At 37.7% G+C, this 17,835-nt stretch overlaps 1 protein-coding gene across 5 annotated transcripts; it reads right to left on the reverse strand.

The window, feature by feature from the left end:
* Positions 1–3,455: 3,455 nt before the first annotated feature.
* MTRF1L (mitochondrial translation release factor 1 like) lies at positions 3,456–17,721 on the reverse strand. Of its 5 annotated transcripts, none has more exons than XR_013534942.1 (7): positions 17,417–17,721; positions 13,054–13,133; positions 9,713–9,896; positions 9,099–9,262; positions 7,404–7,521; positions 6,074–6,308; positions 3,456–5,000 (listed from the first exon to the last, which is right to left on the reverse strand). XR_013534942.1 is itself a non-coding variant. In XM_017971486.4 (7 exons), the coding sequence occupies exons 3-7, from the start codon at positions 9,807–9,809 to the stop codon at positions 4,794–4,796; spliced, it is 723 nt and encodes a 240-aa protein (XP_017826975.1). In that variant the 5' UTR covers positions 9,810–9,871; positions 13,054–13,133; positions 17,502–17,721; the 3' UTR covers positions 3,456–4,793. The 5 variants fall into 5 exon arrangements, 4 of the variants coding, with proteins under 4 accessions (XP_017826975.1, XP_017826976.1, XP_078226961.1 ...); XM_017971486.4 differs by having other exon boundaries at positions 6,074–6,210; positions 9,713–9,871; positions 17,502–17,721; XM_017971487.4 differs by having other exon boundaries at positions 6,074–6,210; positions 17,502–17,721.
* Between the last annotated feature and the right edge of the window lie 114 nt (positions 17,722–17,835).

The following is a 17,835-nucleotide window of genomic DNA, read 5'->3' on the forward strand; positions in this document are numbered from 1 at the left end:
GGGAGTTATTTGTTGATAGAATATTAAAACTACAATAGCTTTTTAATGCAAAAAAGAATGTAAATCTTAGCCTTTCATTCTCACAATAATTTAGCATTATTTTCAGTGTATAATGATTGTGCTTCTCAGTGTAAATTAATTCTCACTGTGGCTACCAGAACCACACAGCCAGTAAGCAGAGATTCCAGTGCCAGTCTGCAGGATTCAAAATGTCCCTGTCATTTCCTTTTATACTATGCTAACCTACAACACTATTTGTTGGAAACTTGGTTGCTTTTAGTACATTTCACATTACTTCACAATTTGACCTTAGAGATCCTTATTCACCTCTTTAATTTTCAGATGCTGGCAGAAATACAAAATTCATGGCAGACAAAGATTCTCATTAAATTATTTTTATTTTTTTTTGAGACAGAGTCTCTCTCAGTAGCCCAGGCTGGAGGGCAGTGGTCCAATCTCGGCTCACTGTAACCCCTGCCTCCCAGGTTCAGGGGATTCTCCTGCCTCAGCCTCCCAAGTAGCTGGGATTATAGGCGTGTCCCACCACGCCTGGCTAATTTTTGTATTTTAAGTAGAGATAGGGTTTCACCTCATTGGCCAGGCCGGTCTCAAACTCCTGACCTCAACTGATTCCCGCCTCTGCCTCCCAAAGTGCTGGGATTACAGGTGTGAGCCACCGGCTCATTAAATTAGCTGAGCATTTGGAATACAACCTTTGGATCTTATTCTCAGTTTAGATGTGTTTTTCAGCAGTTTTTTTTATTCTCCAGACAAAGGCTGACATATTATTGGAGAAATCAAAATTTCTGTAATAGAACCAAGCATGTTTTGTTGCATACTGGAATAATTTGTCAGCTTTTTCCAGTTTATTGGGTTACTGAATCATTGACTTTAAATGGAATTTGAGCTTTATGATAAAATATTATTCATAACTGTTAACATGTTCAGTTCACTGGCACCTGTTTATTCTAAGTGAGAAACTTAGGGCCACTCAGGTGGGATGTGATGGCTCATGCATGTAACCCCCGCACTTGGGGAGGCAGAGGCAGGAAGATTGAGCCCAGGAGTCAACATGGCAAAACCCATCTCTACTGAAAACAAATAAAGCAAAAATTAGTCAGACATGGTGGTGTACACCTGTAGTCCCAGCTACTTGGGAGGCCAAAGTGGGAGGATAGCTTGAGCCCAGAGGCGGAGGTTGTGGTGAGCTGAGATTGCATCACTGCACTCCAGCCTGGTGACCAAAAAAAAAAAGGCAGGGGGACATTCTGAATTTTATTATATGCCAGATGTGTATATCTCATTTTTCAAATCAGCATCAATTAGCTTTTGGGTGTTTAGGTGGAACATAAAGTGCAGAGAGAACTGCCCTCATTCTTTCATAAAATTCTTATTGCAGACCTACCACATGCAAGACATCCTGGGATATACGGAAATAATTGGGACATGATACCTGCCCTTGTGCTTACTCTCTGTGAGCTTACCACCTAATAGACATAATAGATGTTCAGTAAATAATTTCTGAATACGAATCATGAGGCATGTGTGTGAGGATAAGATCTATAAAATAAAGCTACAGAGAACACTGGATGAGTCAAATACATTTAAATTTGTGGGAATTTTGGCCGGGTGTGGTAGCTCACACCTGTAATCCCAGCACTTTGGGAGGCCAACGCAGGCACAGGAGTTCGATACCAGCCTAGCCAACATTGTAAAACCCCATCTCTATTAAAAGTACAAAAAATTAGCTGTGTGTGGTGGCGGGCGCCTGTAATCCCAGCTTCTTGGGAGGCTGAGGTAGGAGAATTATTTGGACCTAGGTGGCAGTGGTTGCAGTGAGCTGAGATTGCGCCATTGCACTCCAGCCTGGGCAACAAGAAAAAAAATTTGTGTAAATTTTCATAGGAAAAAGCAGTTACTTCTATGTACCAGGAAAAGGGAATAATCTATAGTACAGGGTTTCTTAACCTCAGCACATTTTGGGCCAGATAAGTCTTATAGGGTGTTTAGCAGCATCTCTATTATTCCTTCTTCCAGTGGTGATAACTGTTTCTAAACATTGCCAGATGTCCCCTGGGGGGCAAAAGGCCTCTGGATGAGAACCATGGCTGTAGGGGATGTCTTTTGAAGAAACAGGGACAAAGGAGGCCTACAGCATAAAGAACAAAATAAGGGAAAGGGTAAATGCAGTTGCATTTTTCAGGATGAATTAATTTGATGTGGCATAAGGGAGCTGGTATGTAAAATGAGCTAACACAAAATGATGGTGGACACAGATCATGGATGTAATGTATGCACAGTAAAGAGCTGGTTTTATTTGGGAGGCAATGGGACCTTTTACATTGTTGCGCAAAGGAGTGATGAGATCAGAGTCTTGCTTTTTAGAAAGATTAGTTTGGCAGTTATTTGTAACCATAATTAGACAGCAAATAGAGAGGATGCGGGGAGAAGTCAGGTGACTATTAGGCTGAGAAGTAATTCTGGATAAGAGTAGTGGTAATGGAATTGAAAAGGATTAAAAGTATTTACTAGGATTTAGCAATAAATCCAATGCAAGGAAGAGGAACTTAAGGTGTCATTTTAAATTTGAGATGGTAGTATCATTGAAAGCTAATGAATTTTGATTAACTGGCACTTCAGGCCTTTGAAATTAAGTTGAATTTTGGTTCTTTATGAACAGTACACCAGATTACTAGACAGATACTTCAGATATGTTTTTAGCGATCTACTTAGTGCCTACTATAGTATGGTGTTAGGTCCCGAACAGACAAGAATGAAGAAAACACAATCTTATCCACAGTGACACTGTGAAAGGTAGCAGTAACTTGTTTGTGCATACCCTGATCTACCCTTTCCCATTTCTTTATTAAGCACAGAATACTGAGACCAGAATAAAGCAGTACATATACTACCTTGTGATAAATGTTCAGGTATGGTATCTTCATTTTGTGTTGCTATAACAGAATACAGGAGATTGGGTAATTTATGAAGAACAGAAATATATTTCCCACAATTCTGGAGGATGGGAAGTCTAAGATCAAGGAGCTGGCAGTTGTTTGACTAGGGTTTTCTTGCTGACTTCTCACATACAGAAGGCAAGCTAGCAGGATGCTCCCTGAGGTCTCTGGGCCTTAATCCCAATCCTGAGAGAGAATCCCTCATGGCCTAGTGACCTCTTAAAGGCCCCACCTATTGCCAATGCTATCACATTGGCAACACTTGAATTTGAGGGGACATATTCAAGCCATAGCACACCAAACATTTCTTCTTTGCCAGGTAGCACCACGTTCTGTCAGTAGGTGGCGGTGGAAGGGCACTGCAGGATAAAGGGGCTTGCTTCTCTTGCTTCTCCTCTTGCTTTTAAGAGGATACTGTGACAGTTTATGTGTCAAGTTGGCTGGACCACAAGGTGCCTTTTTTTTTTTTTTTTTTTTAGGAGATTTTAGGAGCAAAACTTTTGCTCTGATTTTCCAGTTATAAGGCCAGACATTCTGGGTGTTTCTATGAGGGTGTTTTTACATGAGATTGGCATTTAAATCAGTGAACTTCAAGTAAAGCAGACCACCTTGCTCAATATTAGTAGGCTTGATCCAATCAGGTAAAGGCCTAAAGAAAAAGACTGTCCTCTTCCAAGAAAGAGAATCCTCCAATAGATACCTTGATACCTTTGGACTGAACCAGCACCATCAGCTTTCCTGGGTCTCCAGCCTTCTGGCTCACACTCCAGCTTTTGGATTTGTCAGTTAATAATAATCACACAAGCCAATCCTTTTAAGGGAGTTTCTTTGGGGAACCTTGACAAATACAAACATCTACTGAGAGTTCCTGTTAAGTTTTGCTCATACCCTAGCAGGAGGCTTCTGGCTTAGCAGTCCTGAGGATGTGAGGATCTTTGCTTGCAGGACCTGATCCACCAACTATACACCAGCTCTGGCCAAGGGCAAGGCAGGGAATTTTCCCATTACTGAGTAGCCACACTCTCTCCATTAGGCCTGATTTCACCATGGGGAATGGGAGCCCCTTCCAAGGGTATTCTTTCCTTGGGAAATCTCCGTCCTAGGACATTATAGCTCATTTTTATCCCTCTTAATAGCTAATATCATTGTCAGTTAAAAGTTTTTTATATTGAGTTATTCCTGTTTAAGTTAATGGTATGGTTTCTGTCTCCTGACTAGATATTACGATACAATATTTACTGTCCTATTTCTACTACTTTACGTTTAAAGTTTTTCATAATAAAGATTTAAACTGACTTTTTGATCATTCAGTATTTTCATAGAACAAGACAAAGGATGATTTTCCTTTGTCTACTTATTGCAAGGAAGCATCCAAGATTTACACCATGTCATGATTACAAGTGGTCGCCAACTTAACGATGGTTTTAGAATTATTTGACTTTCTGATGGGTTTATCGAGATGTAGCCCCATTTCAAGCTTAGGAGCTCCTTAGGACTTAACAAATCATACCTCTTTCACACCATGGTAAAGTTGGAAAATTGTTAAGTCAAGCTGTTATTAAGTAGGAGACTGTTGTGTTGCTAATGTTAGATACATTTTTAGTTTATGATGGGTTTATTGGGAAGGAACCACAATGTAAATCAAGGACCATCTACATATTGTATGATTTGTATTAAATGCATTGAGAGAGATCTATGTAAATTATCTATGACTTCAGAATATGCATTACTTCCTAATGTGTTAACTCATGTTTTTTAAAGAGAATAACGGTATTTTCACACTATGTGGATGTGCTGTAGTAGACTTTTTTTAAGCTACAAAAGTCTATAAATAAATCAACTTAAACTGTTTTGGGAAATAATTTCTACTAAAGATTCATAATCAGCATATTCCTTCAATGACTGTACAAGTTCATCCAGTAGATAATCTCCTTGCATAAAAGTTTGAAGATCATGCAGTGACTTGCTTATTCTGTGATCTGTGACCCGGTTCTGTGGAAAATTATATGTTCTTATTTTCTCGGATCTTCCTTTACTTCCAATCTGTATATAGGAAAAAAAAAAGATGAGATGTTGTTAGATTCGGGCAGTTTAAACCTACAAATTTAACTTATTTGAAAACTAAGTTCTTGATTTATAACATGAATCAAAATGCAAGAACCAGGTTTTAAAGAATCTCCAAATGACATGGCAACTGATATAGAAAAAAGAACATCTGCTCTACAGTCAGATTATTATCTGAATCCTACCTTAGCCATTTCAATGTTCCATGACCTCAGGCAACTTAAGTTTCCCCATCTGCAAAATACTGTGTCTACTACACAGTGATGATGAGTACAGAGCCTGGCACATGGTTGCTATTCCCATAGTCACTGAATACATATAATCTCTATGAATTAATGCAGACATCTTCACTGGTAACAAGGTGGTGAGTTTTCCATATTGAGGAATTCTTAAAAGGCTCTGTAGTTATAAAAAATACCAGCTGGGCTCAGTGGCTCACGCCTGTAATCCCTGCACTTTGTGAGGCTGAGTTTGGCAGATCACCTGAGGTCAGGAGTTTGAGATCAGCCTGCCTAACAGGACAAAACCCTGTCTCTAATAAAAATACAGTAAGCCAGGCGTGGTGGCACATGCCTGTAATCCGAGCTACTCAGAAGGCTGAGGGCAGGAGAATTGCTTGAACCCTGAAGGCAGAGATTACAGTGAGCTGAGATTGTGTCACTACACTATCGTTTGGGCAACAGAGAGAAACTCCGTCTCAAAAAAAAAAAAAAAAAAAAAAAAAAATTAAATACCAAACAGGGAGAAAGGCAAGTTGAGTCTGCTTTCCAACTTTCTTGTATAATTATAATTTCAAAGGATTAAAACTGAATGAGGACTCAGTACATATTTTTACTTTTAGTAACTGATTAAAAGTCTGAGAAAAATACTTCTGAATACAGAAAACAGGCAGAGGTTTAAGATTACTGTCAAACAAGTATAGCCCTTAGACTATTTGAATTGTTTAAACACAGATTAAAACAAATATGATGTGTAAAAACCAGGTTATTAAAAAAAGCTGTTATATAAAAATATGTCTATCCTTTAAAAGCATTTTTACAATTCATTTTTACCTGAATTTTTCTAGCATTGTCTCTCTTATTTGTTTCTTCTTCTAGATGCATGCTGTACAGTTTTGCACGTAACTTTTTCATAGCCAGCTCTTTATTTTTCAGTTGAGATCTCTCTTGTTGACATTCAGAAACAACACCTGAATAGTGTTACGAGAATTAAAAAGTTTTAATAGAAAAATCTTCTTTACTTATTATCAAGGAATATTCCTTTTCCTTCTCAGCCTTTTTCTTCTTCCTTTATGAGGGAAAAAACAGGACTCTAAGAAAAAAGGGAGAGACTATAGACTTAACTTTTGCAAAGTTTATCAGGAAACTGAAAATTTAAGTTTAAGTGATAGCACAAAGTACTTCTATACTGAAGGCATACATACTAAACTATAAGCATAAATCATTTAATATGGATTGTTTCCCCTCAGCTAGCCACCATGTTTTGAAAGTAACAACTACTTATAGAAACTAAGATATTGAAAAATCCTATTACTAGAGAAAATCACTTAATTTTTTTTAGGATATCTATTTTTCCTCGATTTCTGTTTCATCTTCTGTATTACCTAAGACATATCCAGTTTAACATGAGGATATTCTCATAATTAAAAGAACAAAATCACAGCAATCCAATACTCTCCTCAACCACTGTTAGTTAATAGGGATTATGCCCATTTGAAATTAGTCCTAGTAGGAGATTCTTGTTTCCTTTCTAGATAAGTGGGATTTGCTACCCATGTGCTCTTTATCACATGTACTCACTGAAAGGCGTTTAGTTCAACCTACTAAGTATACTGGAGACTTAAAAATTTGGATAAAGTCCCTTTGCCTAACTATCTAGAATCAGATCCCCTGGAGGTCTGTGAATGAACTTAATGGAAAGAAGCCCCTGTAATTATATGCAAAACTGTATATATGTTTCTGGGTAGGAGGTCCAATGCTTTTCATATCATTTTTAAAGGAGGCCATGTTCCCCTCCCCTGCAAAAAGGCTCAGAACCAATGACTTGGAGCATTTTCTGATAAAAAAAAAACTCATGATAATTACTTTGCTGTGAGGATTCTCTTTTTAAGTATAAACTTCAGAAGTCTGCCTGGAAGGACCATCCACACCTTCTATAGTCATTAATACAGACATTCCCTGAGTTTGGATCCCTCCCTCTTCCTGGCCTTTCAATTATCCCACAGAGAATCAGGTAAGGATTCTAAGTAAATCACGCATTTAATAACAGTCCTTAGTGGTACATATTCCTCTGGTAACCAAGGATCTATTTCAGTGGAAAATTAGTCAAATTATTCCAAAATGGATTTCTTTTGTGTCATATGTTGAAGGAATAAGCACACACCTGTTGGAAGATGAACTATTCGGACAGCACTGTCTGTTGTATTTACATGCTGCCCCCCAGCTCCACTGGCTCGCTTAGTGTCAATTCTCAAATCTTTTGGATTAATCACCAGATTAATCTATAAAGAAAAGTTGGGATTTAAAAAAATTACATGTATCAACTTTATAAAGGCAAGAGTGACCCATTTATGAATACACAACAAGTACAGAATTCATGTAAGATTTAGGAGGTTTAATTTTAAGACTAGAAAGTAGCTAGAAGGATACTATTAAAACTTTTTTGCTTTTTGGAGGAATAAGGAATCAAAGTAGTAGAGGGCTATAGGGTTTTCAACAAATCCTTCCCAATCCTCAAAAACCTGGCTTCTCTTTACCCATTTCTTACCACAGGAACAGCAGAACTTGATACTGTTCTGCCTACTTTTAGAGCTGTGAATGTATGAGCTAAGGTAAGATTCTTCAAATTTTTCTGAGTTAAAGAGCCTAGCAGCAGAAAAAAACAATGGTAGCTTGAGAACTGTGGGAAGGGTCTGTTTTGTTTTATTTCAAACATATTTGGAGGCAAAGGTGAGCCAAATGGAAATGGGAGTGGCCAAGAAGTAATGGGTATAGACTCAATTCCTGAACACACTAGGATATGAGGTCAAGGTAATGCTCTGACCTGGGAGCCACCATCAAAAGCACTGTTTCATGAACAACTATGAACCACTCTGTGACATGTATCAACTTGTTAAAGGCAAGGGTGTCTGCAACTCTGGCAGCAAGAATCTTACCATTCCCTGGGCCCTCCACCTCTGTGTCCCCCTGTATGACTCCCTCTATGGTTGCTAGAAGAATTAGATGATTCCTGGACTTCAGTCTCCCATCTTTTCCTTAAAAGTTCCACCCCAACATGCTTAAACCTAAGTGACAAGGTCCCTAGGTGTGGCTCCTGCCATCTATTCTACTTTACTCTCTCCCTTAACTGCTTAGTTTCTCATGTATGCTTCACACAAAAATTAGATCTAAAGAAACTAATACGACCTAATGAAAGGAATTCCATTAACCCTATTACAGAGTCAAGTAGCACTCCTCCCCAAAATTAGCGTAGGAAATACTAAAAAGTTCCTTCTCAAAGCATTCACACTTCATTCTGAAAAACGAGTCAATTATCACATCATTTTTCAGCAAAAGGGAAATAAAGCAAAACAGAACTATACTAAGTTATCTTATCTTAAAAATACAGACTGACAATTTGCTTTGTGAGAATAAAGTATACTCATGAATAGTACAACAATATAGTTTCCTTTTAATGTAACTGGGTTATGAAGCAGCAATTCAGTTAAGTAATTACCTTTGTTAAATAGGATTCTTGCTGTTAATACCCCACTAACCAGACCTACAAGGCAGAAGTTACCATAAAGACAACCAGTCCCTATTTAAATAGGTCATTATTTCACCCACAGAGATGATCTCACAATAACTATGTAGTAGGAAAATACTAATACACAGAAAATGCAAGACTGTATCATTTACAAATTCTTAATTTTTAACATTATAAAATTATATTTTTTGGACTGAGATTATATGCAACTTAAAATAAACAAGGAAGAACAAATGAAAAGGAGATACTCAATTCAGTAAACTCTGAATGTTACTCTGGGGGCAAGGCACTGTGCTAAGCCCAGGAGTCCAAGGAGAGGGGCTTACGCCTTACCTCAGTGGGTTGGGGTAATATTGCGACAGTCATGGTGCTAGTATGGATGCGGCCTTGCTTTTCTGTCTTTGGCACCCTTTGTACTCTGTGCACACCTCCTTCAAATTTCATGTGCCTATAGGCTTCTGAACCCCCAATGCTGGCAGATGCATGTCTAAGGCCACCTTGAAAATAAAGGGAAATAGAATTATTTTTATTATTCCTGCCTTTTATAATTGACCATCACGTCTACTATCTTGAGGTACATTTTAGAAGTCATAAAAGGAGATAAACATGGAGACTGTAAAACATATTAAATATTCAATGTTTTAATATTTGTCTTTAATGCTTACAATTATTAAAGCATTTATGGGGCTAATCAACTGACATCAATAACATATCTAAGGCTACTTTTGAAGACTGTTAGTAATTCAATGGCTAGTATTATTGAAAGACTATCCATTACATTTTATAGGTCATTTCAAAATTACTGTATTTACATTCAAATTTATTAGGTAAATGAGGAGCTTAAAACTACATAAGCATCTTTACAGATCAGTTCTAAAGCCTAGTCATGGTGTTTCCAACTCTTTTCCTCAACACTTTACCCAAAACTGAATGAAAAGTTTACTGACCTATTTCACTTGGAAAATATTCCAGGGTTTCAAAATGCCATCTTTTAAATGCAGCATATCGCTGATACATATCAAACATCTCTGAAGTAAACAACATTGCCTCCTGACCTCCAACACCTGCAGTTACTTCCAGGATCAAATCATTTTCATCTGTTTCTTCTGAGGGAACCAAAAGTAAGATAATCTGTAAATAGAAAAATATCACCCTTCCTATAATTAAGATTTAAAATATACCAAAAAATAAAAAGCTAAATGATTAGATTCGGGAATTTTTAAATATTTAAGTTTCACCAAGCAAATAATATTGCTGAGTACTGTTCAAGCATCTTGCCAATTAGAACGGTATAATGTGTAACTTCCATAAATTATTAATGTTACAACTATATTATAAATGCTCTCAGGTTCAGCTAAAACTTCAGGCTTGTATTATTGTCTCTTGGAGTTCTTATATGCTTTATATCAGTTCTCTATTCAGTTAATAATGTGTGTTTTCTGTGATTAGGAAATAATACTGTTGTAGAGAGAAGATTCTAGCTCCATGCTCTTGCAATTTAACGCCTAGTATGACAGAAAAAGCACTCAAAATTACATTTGTATTATTTTAAGATTTCTTATTATGGAAGAGAAGCTTGTAATTTTGAAACTAAAAAGGCCCTTAGAGATTATCTGGTCTATTTTTTAATTTTACATGTCAAGGAAACAGAGGTTAACAGAGATTAAATGACTTGTTTAAAGGCAAAGTGTTAGGTTATTGGCCAAGCAGATGCAAAAACACAACTCTTTGTACCTAGATCAGTCTTTCCTCCATTATAATAGTATGTTTCTAATCAAGGGGATCTAGAATAAAGACTTCTTAGATTAGGTCAACTAGTAAGAAAAGCTGCCAACATTTATTGGTTCTTTAATACATGGCAGGTAATCTAAGCACTGTACATACTTTAATTTCTAAAACAATCTTGGGTAAGTATTATTAACAGCTCAACTAACTTTAGTTGAATTATCTAGTGGCTCAACATTACACAACTCAAAAGTGGAAAAGCTAGAACTGAACCTGAATGTACCTGAGTACACTGCTATCACACTTGACATTGGTCAGAAGCTATGCTAGTACAGACTTTTCCATCTCTCTAGCCTATGCCAATACAACATTATCATTCAAATTTTGAACAAATAATGGATTGTACCTCTGCATGATGATTACCAGACAATCAACAGAAATCTTTAATATACATATGCTTCTTATTCATACAAAATTTAGATAGTGGGTAAAACACGAGCTACACTACACTTTTCACCTTATAGTGGAATTCTTCCCTCTAACATAGTTTATAGGAACGTTAATTTTTAGTAATTTTCACATTTGGCTAAAGAGGAGGCAGATTCTCAAAAATAAGTACCCCCTTTCCTGGCTCCTTCCTCACGTAACATATTCTTTCACTTATCCCCAGAGGTAACTGCTGTTAACCTTTAGTCTCTGCTTTACAAAATTAGCAGAGTGACTCAAATTTCATATAATAATTAGTCTTCATGAACTCCTATATGTCCTGCAATTCTTATTGATATGTAATCAAAGCAATATAACCCAGTTCTTAAAATCATGAGAGCCTACTCTATGTCTGGCATTCAAAATAAATATTACTGTCCCTGAGGAGCTCACAGTTGACTATCACTCCACCAGGGGACTTCAAGAAGTTGTATTTCAAAGTTATTTTGCAACAAAATAAACTCGTGTTAACTAGTTATAACAAATTACAGGCTCTAATTTGAGGCACTAAGAAGGGTATCAGTTTGCAAAGAACCCCTATAAGAGTAATATAAACTCTGCTAAAATTGAAGCAAGAACAAAGAATAACTTACTGGTGAAGCTTGCTTGGGTAGAATGGTGAAATCACTGATGCTTTATGAAGTTTATGGGGACAATGCCTTAAAGAAATCAGCAGTTTACAAACAGATAAGTCATTTTAAGAAGGGACAAGATGATGTTGGAAAAAGCCCACAGTGGCAGACCATTCACATCAATTTGTAAGGAAAAAATTTAATCTTTGTGCCCTAACTGAAGAGGACCGGTCATTAACAGCAGAAACAATAGCCAACACCACAGACATCTCAACTTGTTCAGCTTACACAATCTAACAAAAAAATTACAGGTGAGCAAGCTTTCCACTGGATGTGTGACAGAACCTTTGCATGCAGACTGCAGGCCAGAGCAGAGCTTTCAACTGAAATTTTAAACAAATTGGATTGGGATCCTGAAGTATTTCTTTGAATTGTAAGCGGAAGTGAAACATGGCTTTATCAGTATGATCCTAGAAACAAAGTATAATCAAAACGATGGGCACCAAAAGGTGGGAAGGGGTCCAGTCAAAGTGAAAGCAGACTGGCCAGCAGCAAAGGTCATGGCAATCGTGTTTTTGGGGATGCTCAAGGCATCTTGCTTGTTGACATTCTTGAGGGTTAAAGAACAATAATATCTGATTATGAGGGTTTTGAGAAAGTCAGCCAAAGTTTTAGGGGGAAAGCTTGACCAGAGTCCTCTACCATACCAGTACCCCTGCTCATTTCTCTCATCAAAGAGAGGCAATTTTGAGAGTTTAAATGGAAAATCCACAGGCATTCACATTATAGTCCTTATTGGGCTCCTTTTTTTTTGTTTGTTTCCTAATCTTAAAAAATGTGTAAAGGGTACCCATTGTTCTTTAGTTAATAATATAAAAAAGACTACATTGATATGGTTAAATTCCTAGGATCCTCAGTTCTTTAGGGATGCATTAAAAGCTAGTGTATCACCTTTTTGCCTACAAGTGTCTTGAACTTGATAGTTGATGGTATTTATGTCAATAAATTAAAGTTTATATATATTTTTATCTTTTAATTCGTTTTCCACAAACTTTTGAAGTCCCTTCATGTAACCTCTTCTGCCTCGTGTCTACTTTTCAGCTTTCTTTAAAAAAAAAAAAAAAAGGGAAGATATGCCAATATTTCACTGCCTTTCCAGAAAATACTATCACTGTGACATTTATCTTTCTGTGAGAGCTCTATAATACTTTTAGTATGATGAAAAGAAGACCATGTGAAGTTTGTTCTTGCTTTAAAAACCAGTTTGTTGATAGTGGTAATCATTTTAAAATGTATGCATATAAAACATCACATCATATGCCTTAACTATATACAATTTGGGGGGTTAATTAATACCTCAATACATCTAGAAAATGAAAAATTTAAAATCCAGTTTATTCGAAACAGTAACAAGCTAGTCACTTCTTTGTTTTTTAATAAACTTTTAATAACCTTTAGTGCCTAAGAATAGCACAAATGCTTTACTCTTTGCAGAAATACCATACCTGATGTTTCAACTGAGTTATTTCTTTTTGACACAAGGTTATTTCATTCTCTGCCAGTTTCCTTAAATCTTCATTTTCATCTGGGAACAAAAGGGCAGAAATTAAGTTTTTCTTAATTCATGTTAAATTGCCAACAGACTTCCAGCTAATAGTTTTATGGTTATCATACCTGAAGGGAAAAATAAAATATCTATCTTGTCCTTTCAATAAATGCCATTAATTAAAAGTGGGATTTTATACATTAGTTTTCATAAGCATTTAAGTATAAATTCTTTTTCTGATAAAATAAAGTACAAGTAAAAATGCCTATAAAAATATAAAGAAGCTAAACTCTTCCATAATTTCATCTCCACAAAATAGTCACCTTAATAAATATGCTTTTAGACTTCGAACTTAGACTGAACAATAACAAATGAATGCATTTAGCTAATAAGACAGACAGAAGGGAAACAGGTTACACCAGTAAAACTAAAATTGAATTAAAAAGTAGAAAGTTATTTATTCTCTTACAAGCAAATGTTTCATTAGTATTTTAGTATGTACCCAAAAACATTTATTAGACTCGCTAATGTATACAGAATGTTTATGTGAAATACTCCTTTCTCTGGCTTTACCTTATTGTTGTTTCATCTTTCAATTTTCGTTTCTACCTTATAAAAGATACTTTCTCATTCCTCTACTGCATAGATGATATATGCAGCCTATATAAAGGAGGAGGAGAGGGAAAATTTCTGGCTATTAACAAACTGTTCTCTCTACTGAAAGTTCAAATCCTTACAAAATATCAGTTTGTATGCTTATCTATTAGGAACCAACCATGCTGGGAACTGGGATAATAGATATATAAAACCTGCACTCAAGAGAGCATTATGGATAATTTTAGTTTCCTTATATTTTTTCTAGAGGAGAAAAACAAAAAATAACCTAAACCACTATTAAATCTTATTTTGATGTATAGCTCCCACAATTCCAACCTGTCATGGGAGGGAACCAGTGGGAAGTAACTGAATCATGGGGGCAAGGTCTTTCCTGTACTGTTCTCTTGATAATGAGTAAGTCTTACAAGATCTGATGGTTTTATAAAAAAAGAGTTCTCCTGCACAAGTTCTCTCTCTTGTCTGCTGCCATGTAAGACGTGCCTTTGCCTTCCACTATGATTGTGATGCCTCCTCAGCCACATGGAGCTGTGAGTCCATTAAACCTCTTTTTCTTAAAAATTACCCGGTCTTGGGTATGTCTTTATCAGCAGTGTGAGAACAGACTAATACATTATGTGACTAAATATTAAAACAATAGCACCCTAAAGGAATCTGTTGGTTTTGAGATGGGCAGAAAAAGTAAAGAAAGATTAACTCAAGGAGAGAGAATAACAAAAGCAAAACTGAGACAAGCAAGTACAGGAAGGACAGCTGGAAATTATTTTGCCAAGCATATAGTATGGAAGAAATTTGATAGAATGGAAAATATGTTGAGTTAGGAAAAGCAAAAATGAATTCTAGCCCTAGCTTAACGCTAAGGTACTGTTAGGCCAATAGGCTCAACTTCTCTCAGTTATGGCAAGAGTGAAATCAAAGTTGTGAGCCGGATGATCTCTAAGGTGCCTTTCAGTTCTACAAAGCTAAGGAGACTGGAACTAGAGTCTAGAAGTAATTTTAATACTATATTTTATTTAACCCAATATGCTCCAAATATTATTTCAACATGTAATTAACATAAAAATATTTTTATATCAAGTCTTTGAAATCTATATGTATTTTACACTTACACATCTCAATTCAGACTAGCCACATATAGATGGTCAATAGCTGTGTGGCTACTGGCTACCATACTGGACAGCGCACCTCTACAGGGTTTAGACAGAGGACTTATTCATAGGCAATGGTAATATTCTACTTCTTTAATTTCTTTTGAATATTATAAATCAACATACGTTTACGGAGCACCTATCATATGCCTGCCGTCCCCTTTGCCTACAAAGATGTTTATGGTTTCCCATTCTAAATGGGTCCTTTTCTTTTCAACCCTTGAAGTGGCTGCTTATTGTCACCCCTCTCTTCCCACCCAGATTTCTGGAGATAAATGCCATTTTTATTACTTTTCTCCTGTTAACTTTTATCTACCTAACTCTAACTTACTTCTCAAGCTGTTACACTGGATTCTATCATCATATTAAGACTTTTTGTTCAGATTACCAATGACAAAATTGCCAAATCTAAAGACTTATTTCAGTGTGAGCTAAAAAGCTGTGTTTTACCTTTCTATATCAAGTACTGAGGATCTCTTTTTTTTTCTTTTGAGGCAGGGTCTTGCACTGTCACCCAGGCTGGAGTGCAGTGGCACCATCTCGGCTCACTACGACCTCCACCTCCTGAGTTCAAGCAATTCTCCCACCTCAGCTTCCCAAGTAGCTGAGACCACGGGTGTGCACCACCATGCCCAGCTACTTTTTCATTTTTTATAGAGACAGGGTTTTGTCATGTTGCCCAGGCTGGTCTCGAACTCCTGGGTTCAAGTGATCCACCCACCTCTCAAAGTGCTGGGATTACAGGCGTGAGCCACTGTGCCTGGTGGCAGATCTCTTTGAAATTTCCTTCAATTGGCTTCTACAACTTCATTTATCGACTTCGAGGTCACAAAGCTCTGCCTGTTTTTTCTTGACCTTTCATAGCTTTCTTCTCTGCCTGCTTCTCAAATACTAGGAATTTCTGGCATTGTTAGACTTGTCTCTGTCTTAACAAATTTTCCCTGAGTGTTCTCATCTGTATCTAAGGTTTAATTTACCATGTACTGTGTATCTCGAGAGCGCTCATATGATTATTTGGGCTCAATTTTTTTCTCCTAGACTAGTATAGATACTTTTATCGGACTGTCCTTTTCACAGGTATTTTTAACTTAATATAGCATTCAACAAAAAACTCCTTTTCCTTAAAAATTCGGTCCAACTTTTATATTTTAATCTTAATTAACAGTATCACTCATGTTTCAAAGCCAGAAACCTAAGACTTATCTTAGAATTCTCTTTCTCCTTCACCCTTCTCAGGACATAAGTCACTAAATCCTAACTTGTTCCTCAGAATGTCTTGGAGTCAGACCTATGCCGATCACCGTCTCTTCCTTGGATTGTTTCAACTGCCTCCTCCCTGGCCTGTCAGTCACCAGGGTTTCTGGAGAATAGCCAATTTATCCTCAGTGCATGCCACCACTAACTTTTCTTTACAAAGATATGTCTTCTCTGCTTAAAAACACATGCTAACTTTTCATGGGCTATAAAAAATAAATCGAAATTGTCTTGCAAGGTTCTTAACTATCTTTCTGGCTTTATGTTTCAATGACATTATCATCTCCCACCTATTCTATACTTAGGCCATGCTGAATTTCCCAATTTAGTACCTTTACCCAGGCTGGTCACCTCTCTGCCTTCAAACTCGTGTACCATCTGACAGACAACCTCCGGCTTACCCTTCAAGATACACCTAAATGTCGGCCTTTGTTTTATAACATTCTGGGCTTTATTGCAGACATTAAACATTCTTTGTAAATATAAAAGTCACTTCTTATTTTACTTCTTACACATCTCCCTTACTAGACTGTAAGCTCCTAAATGCTATTTCTGTATTTTTTTTTAGTAATTAGTGGTGTCTAAGCAAAGCCTGGAGCATAGGAAGGAATTAATAAAAGTTAAACTACTATTATATTATATATGGGTGGGCCTTTATACCTCTCCAGTGTCTAACAAGTGCTTGCTCTCCTAGGTCTTTATTCATAATTCATATCTGTTCTTATCAACTATATTATAGGTAATTAATTATATCCCTCACTAGACTGCGAATCTCTCTGGAAGCTTGCTACCCAAAGGGGTGCCTGAACCAGCAGCAGCTTGGCAGGCGTGGGACTTTATAGTAATACAGACACTTAAGCCCCATTCCAGATTCACCTGGGAAACTTGTTAAAAATGCACATGTCTAGGTCTGAGATTCTGAGTCCTGAGTCGGCTATTAACAAGCACTGCCCCTGATACTACTGCAGACAGGTCTCCACACCACACTTTGAGAAACACCGCTGTGGAGTCCATCACAGGGACAGTACCTTGTTTATCCTTGGTGAGCTAATGAGCTCTTGCCCGAGAAAACAATAAGCATGTAAAAGGGAGCAGGGCACCGTGGCAAGGGAGCACAAGAGAGCCCACAGGAGAGGATGGGATCAGAGCGCACATCATGATGTCTTGACTTCTGATCCAAACAAAAAACAGCTGCAAGCGAGTAAAGAATTTCAAACTCGGGTAGCGTGGGCAGTGACTTAGTGGAAAAGGCCAAGGAAGAGTCAAGAGTGTGCTCTGATGCCGCATCCCGGGCCCGGCCCTTACCGTGCAGCAAGTGCTCGGTCTCCCGCAGCTCCTGCTCCTTTTCATTCAGTAGTTTGACTACCGCCACCAACTCGGGCCTCCTGACCTTCAAATGAGCTTCAGATCCCGCCTGGCGCTCGAGGAAGGTCCGCAAGGGCCCGCCCTGGGAGAACAGCTCCTCCAGCGGCCGGCTACCGCCGCTCAGGGACCGGCGGGCTGCGGCAACGGCCCCGCGGGGCCACAGCAACCGGGCAGCACACCACAGAAGACTGGACTGCATCGGTAAAACAAGACCACAGCTGCTACCGAAACCGGAAGTTCCGGACAAAGCAAGTCTCGCGACAGCACCCGGAACTCGGAGATAGGGGCGAGAGCTCACCAAGCCCCGCCTAGCGCACGCGCTGTTTTTTTTTTTTTAAAAAAGGATTTTCCGGAAGCCT

Source organism: Callithrix jacchus, chromosome 4, assembly GCF_049354715.1.
Source record: "Callithrix jacchus isolate 240 chromosome 4, calJac240_pri, whole genome shotgun sequence".
Taxonomy (NCBI): domain Eukaryota; kingdom Metazoa; phylum Chordata; class Mammalia; order Primates; family Cebidae; genus Callithrix; species Callithrix jacchus.

Coding starts and splice junctions, on each gene's coding strand:
- MTRF1L (XM_002747141.6), bottom strand. CDS start 17,675: ATGCAGTCCAGTCTTCTGTGGTGTGCTGCCCGGTTGCTGTGGCCCCGC. Junction 13,134..17,416: donor GACCGAGCACTTGCTGCACG/GTAAGGGCCGGG, acceptor TTTTGTTCCCAG/ATGAAAATGAAGATTTAAGG. Junction 7,522..9,098: donor TATTACCCCAACCCACTGAG/GTAAGGCGTAAG, acceptor TTTTCTTTATAG/ATTAATCTGGTGATTAATCC.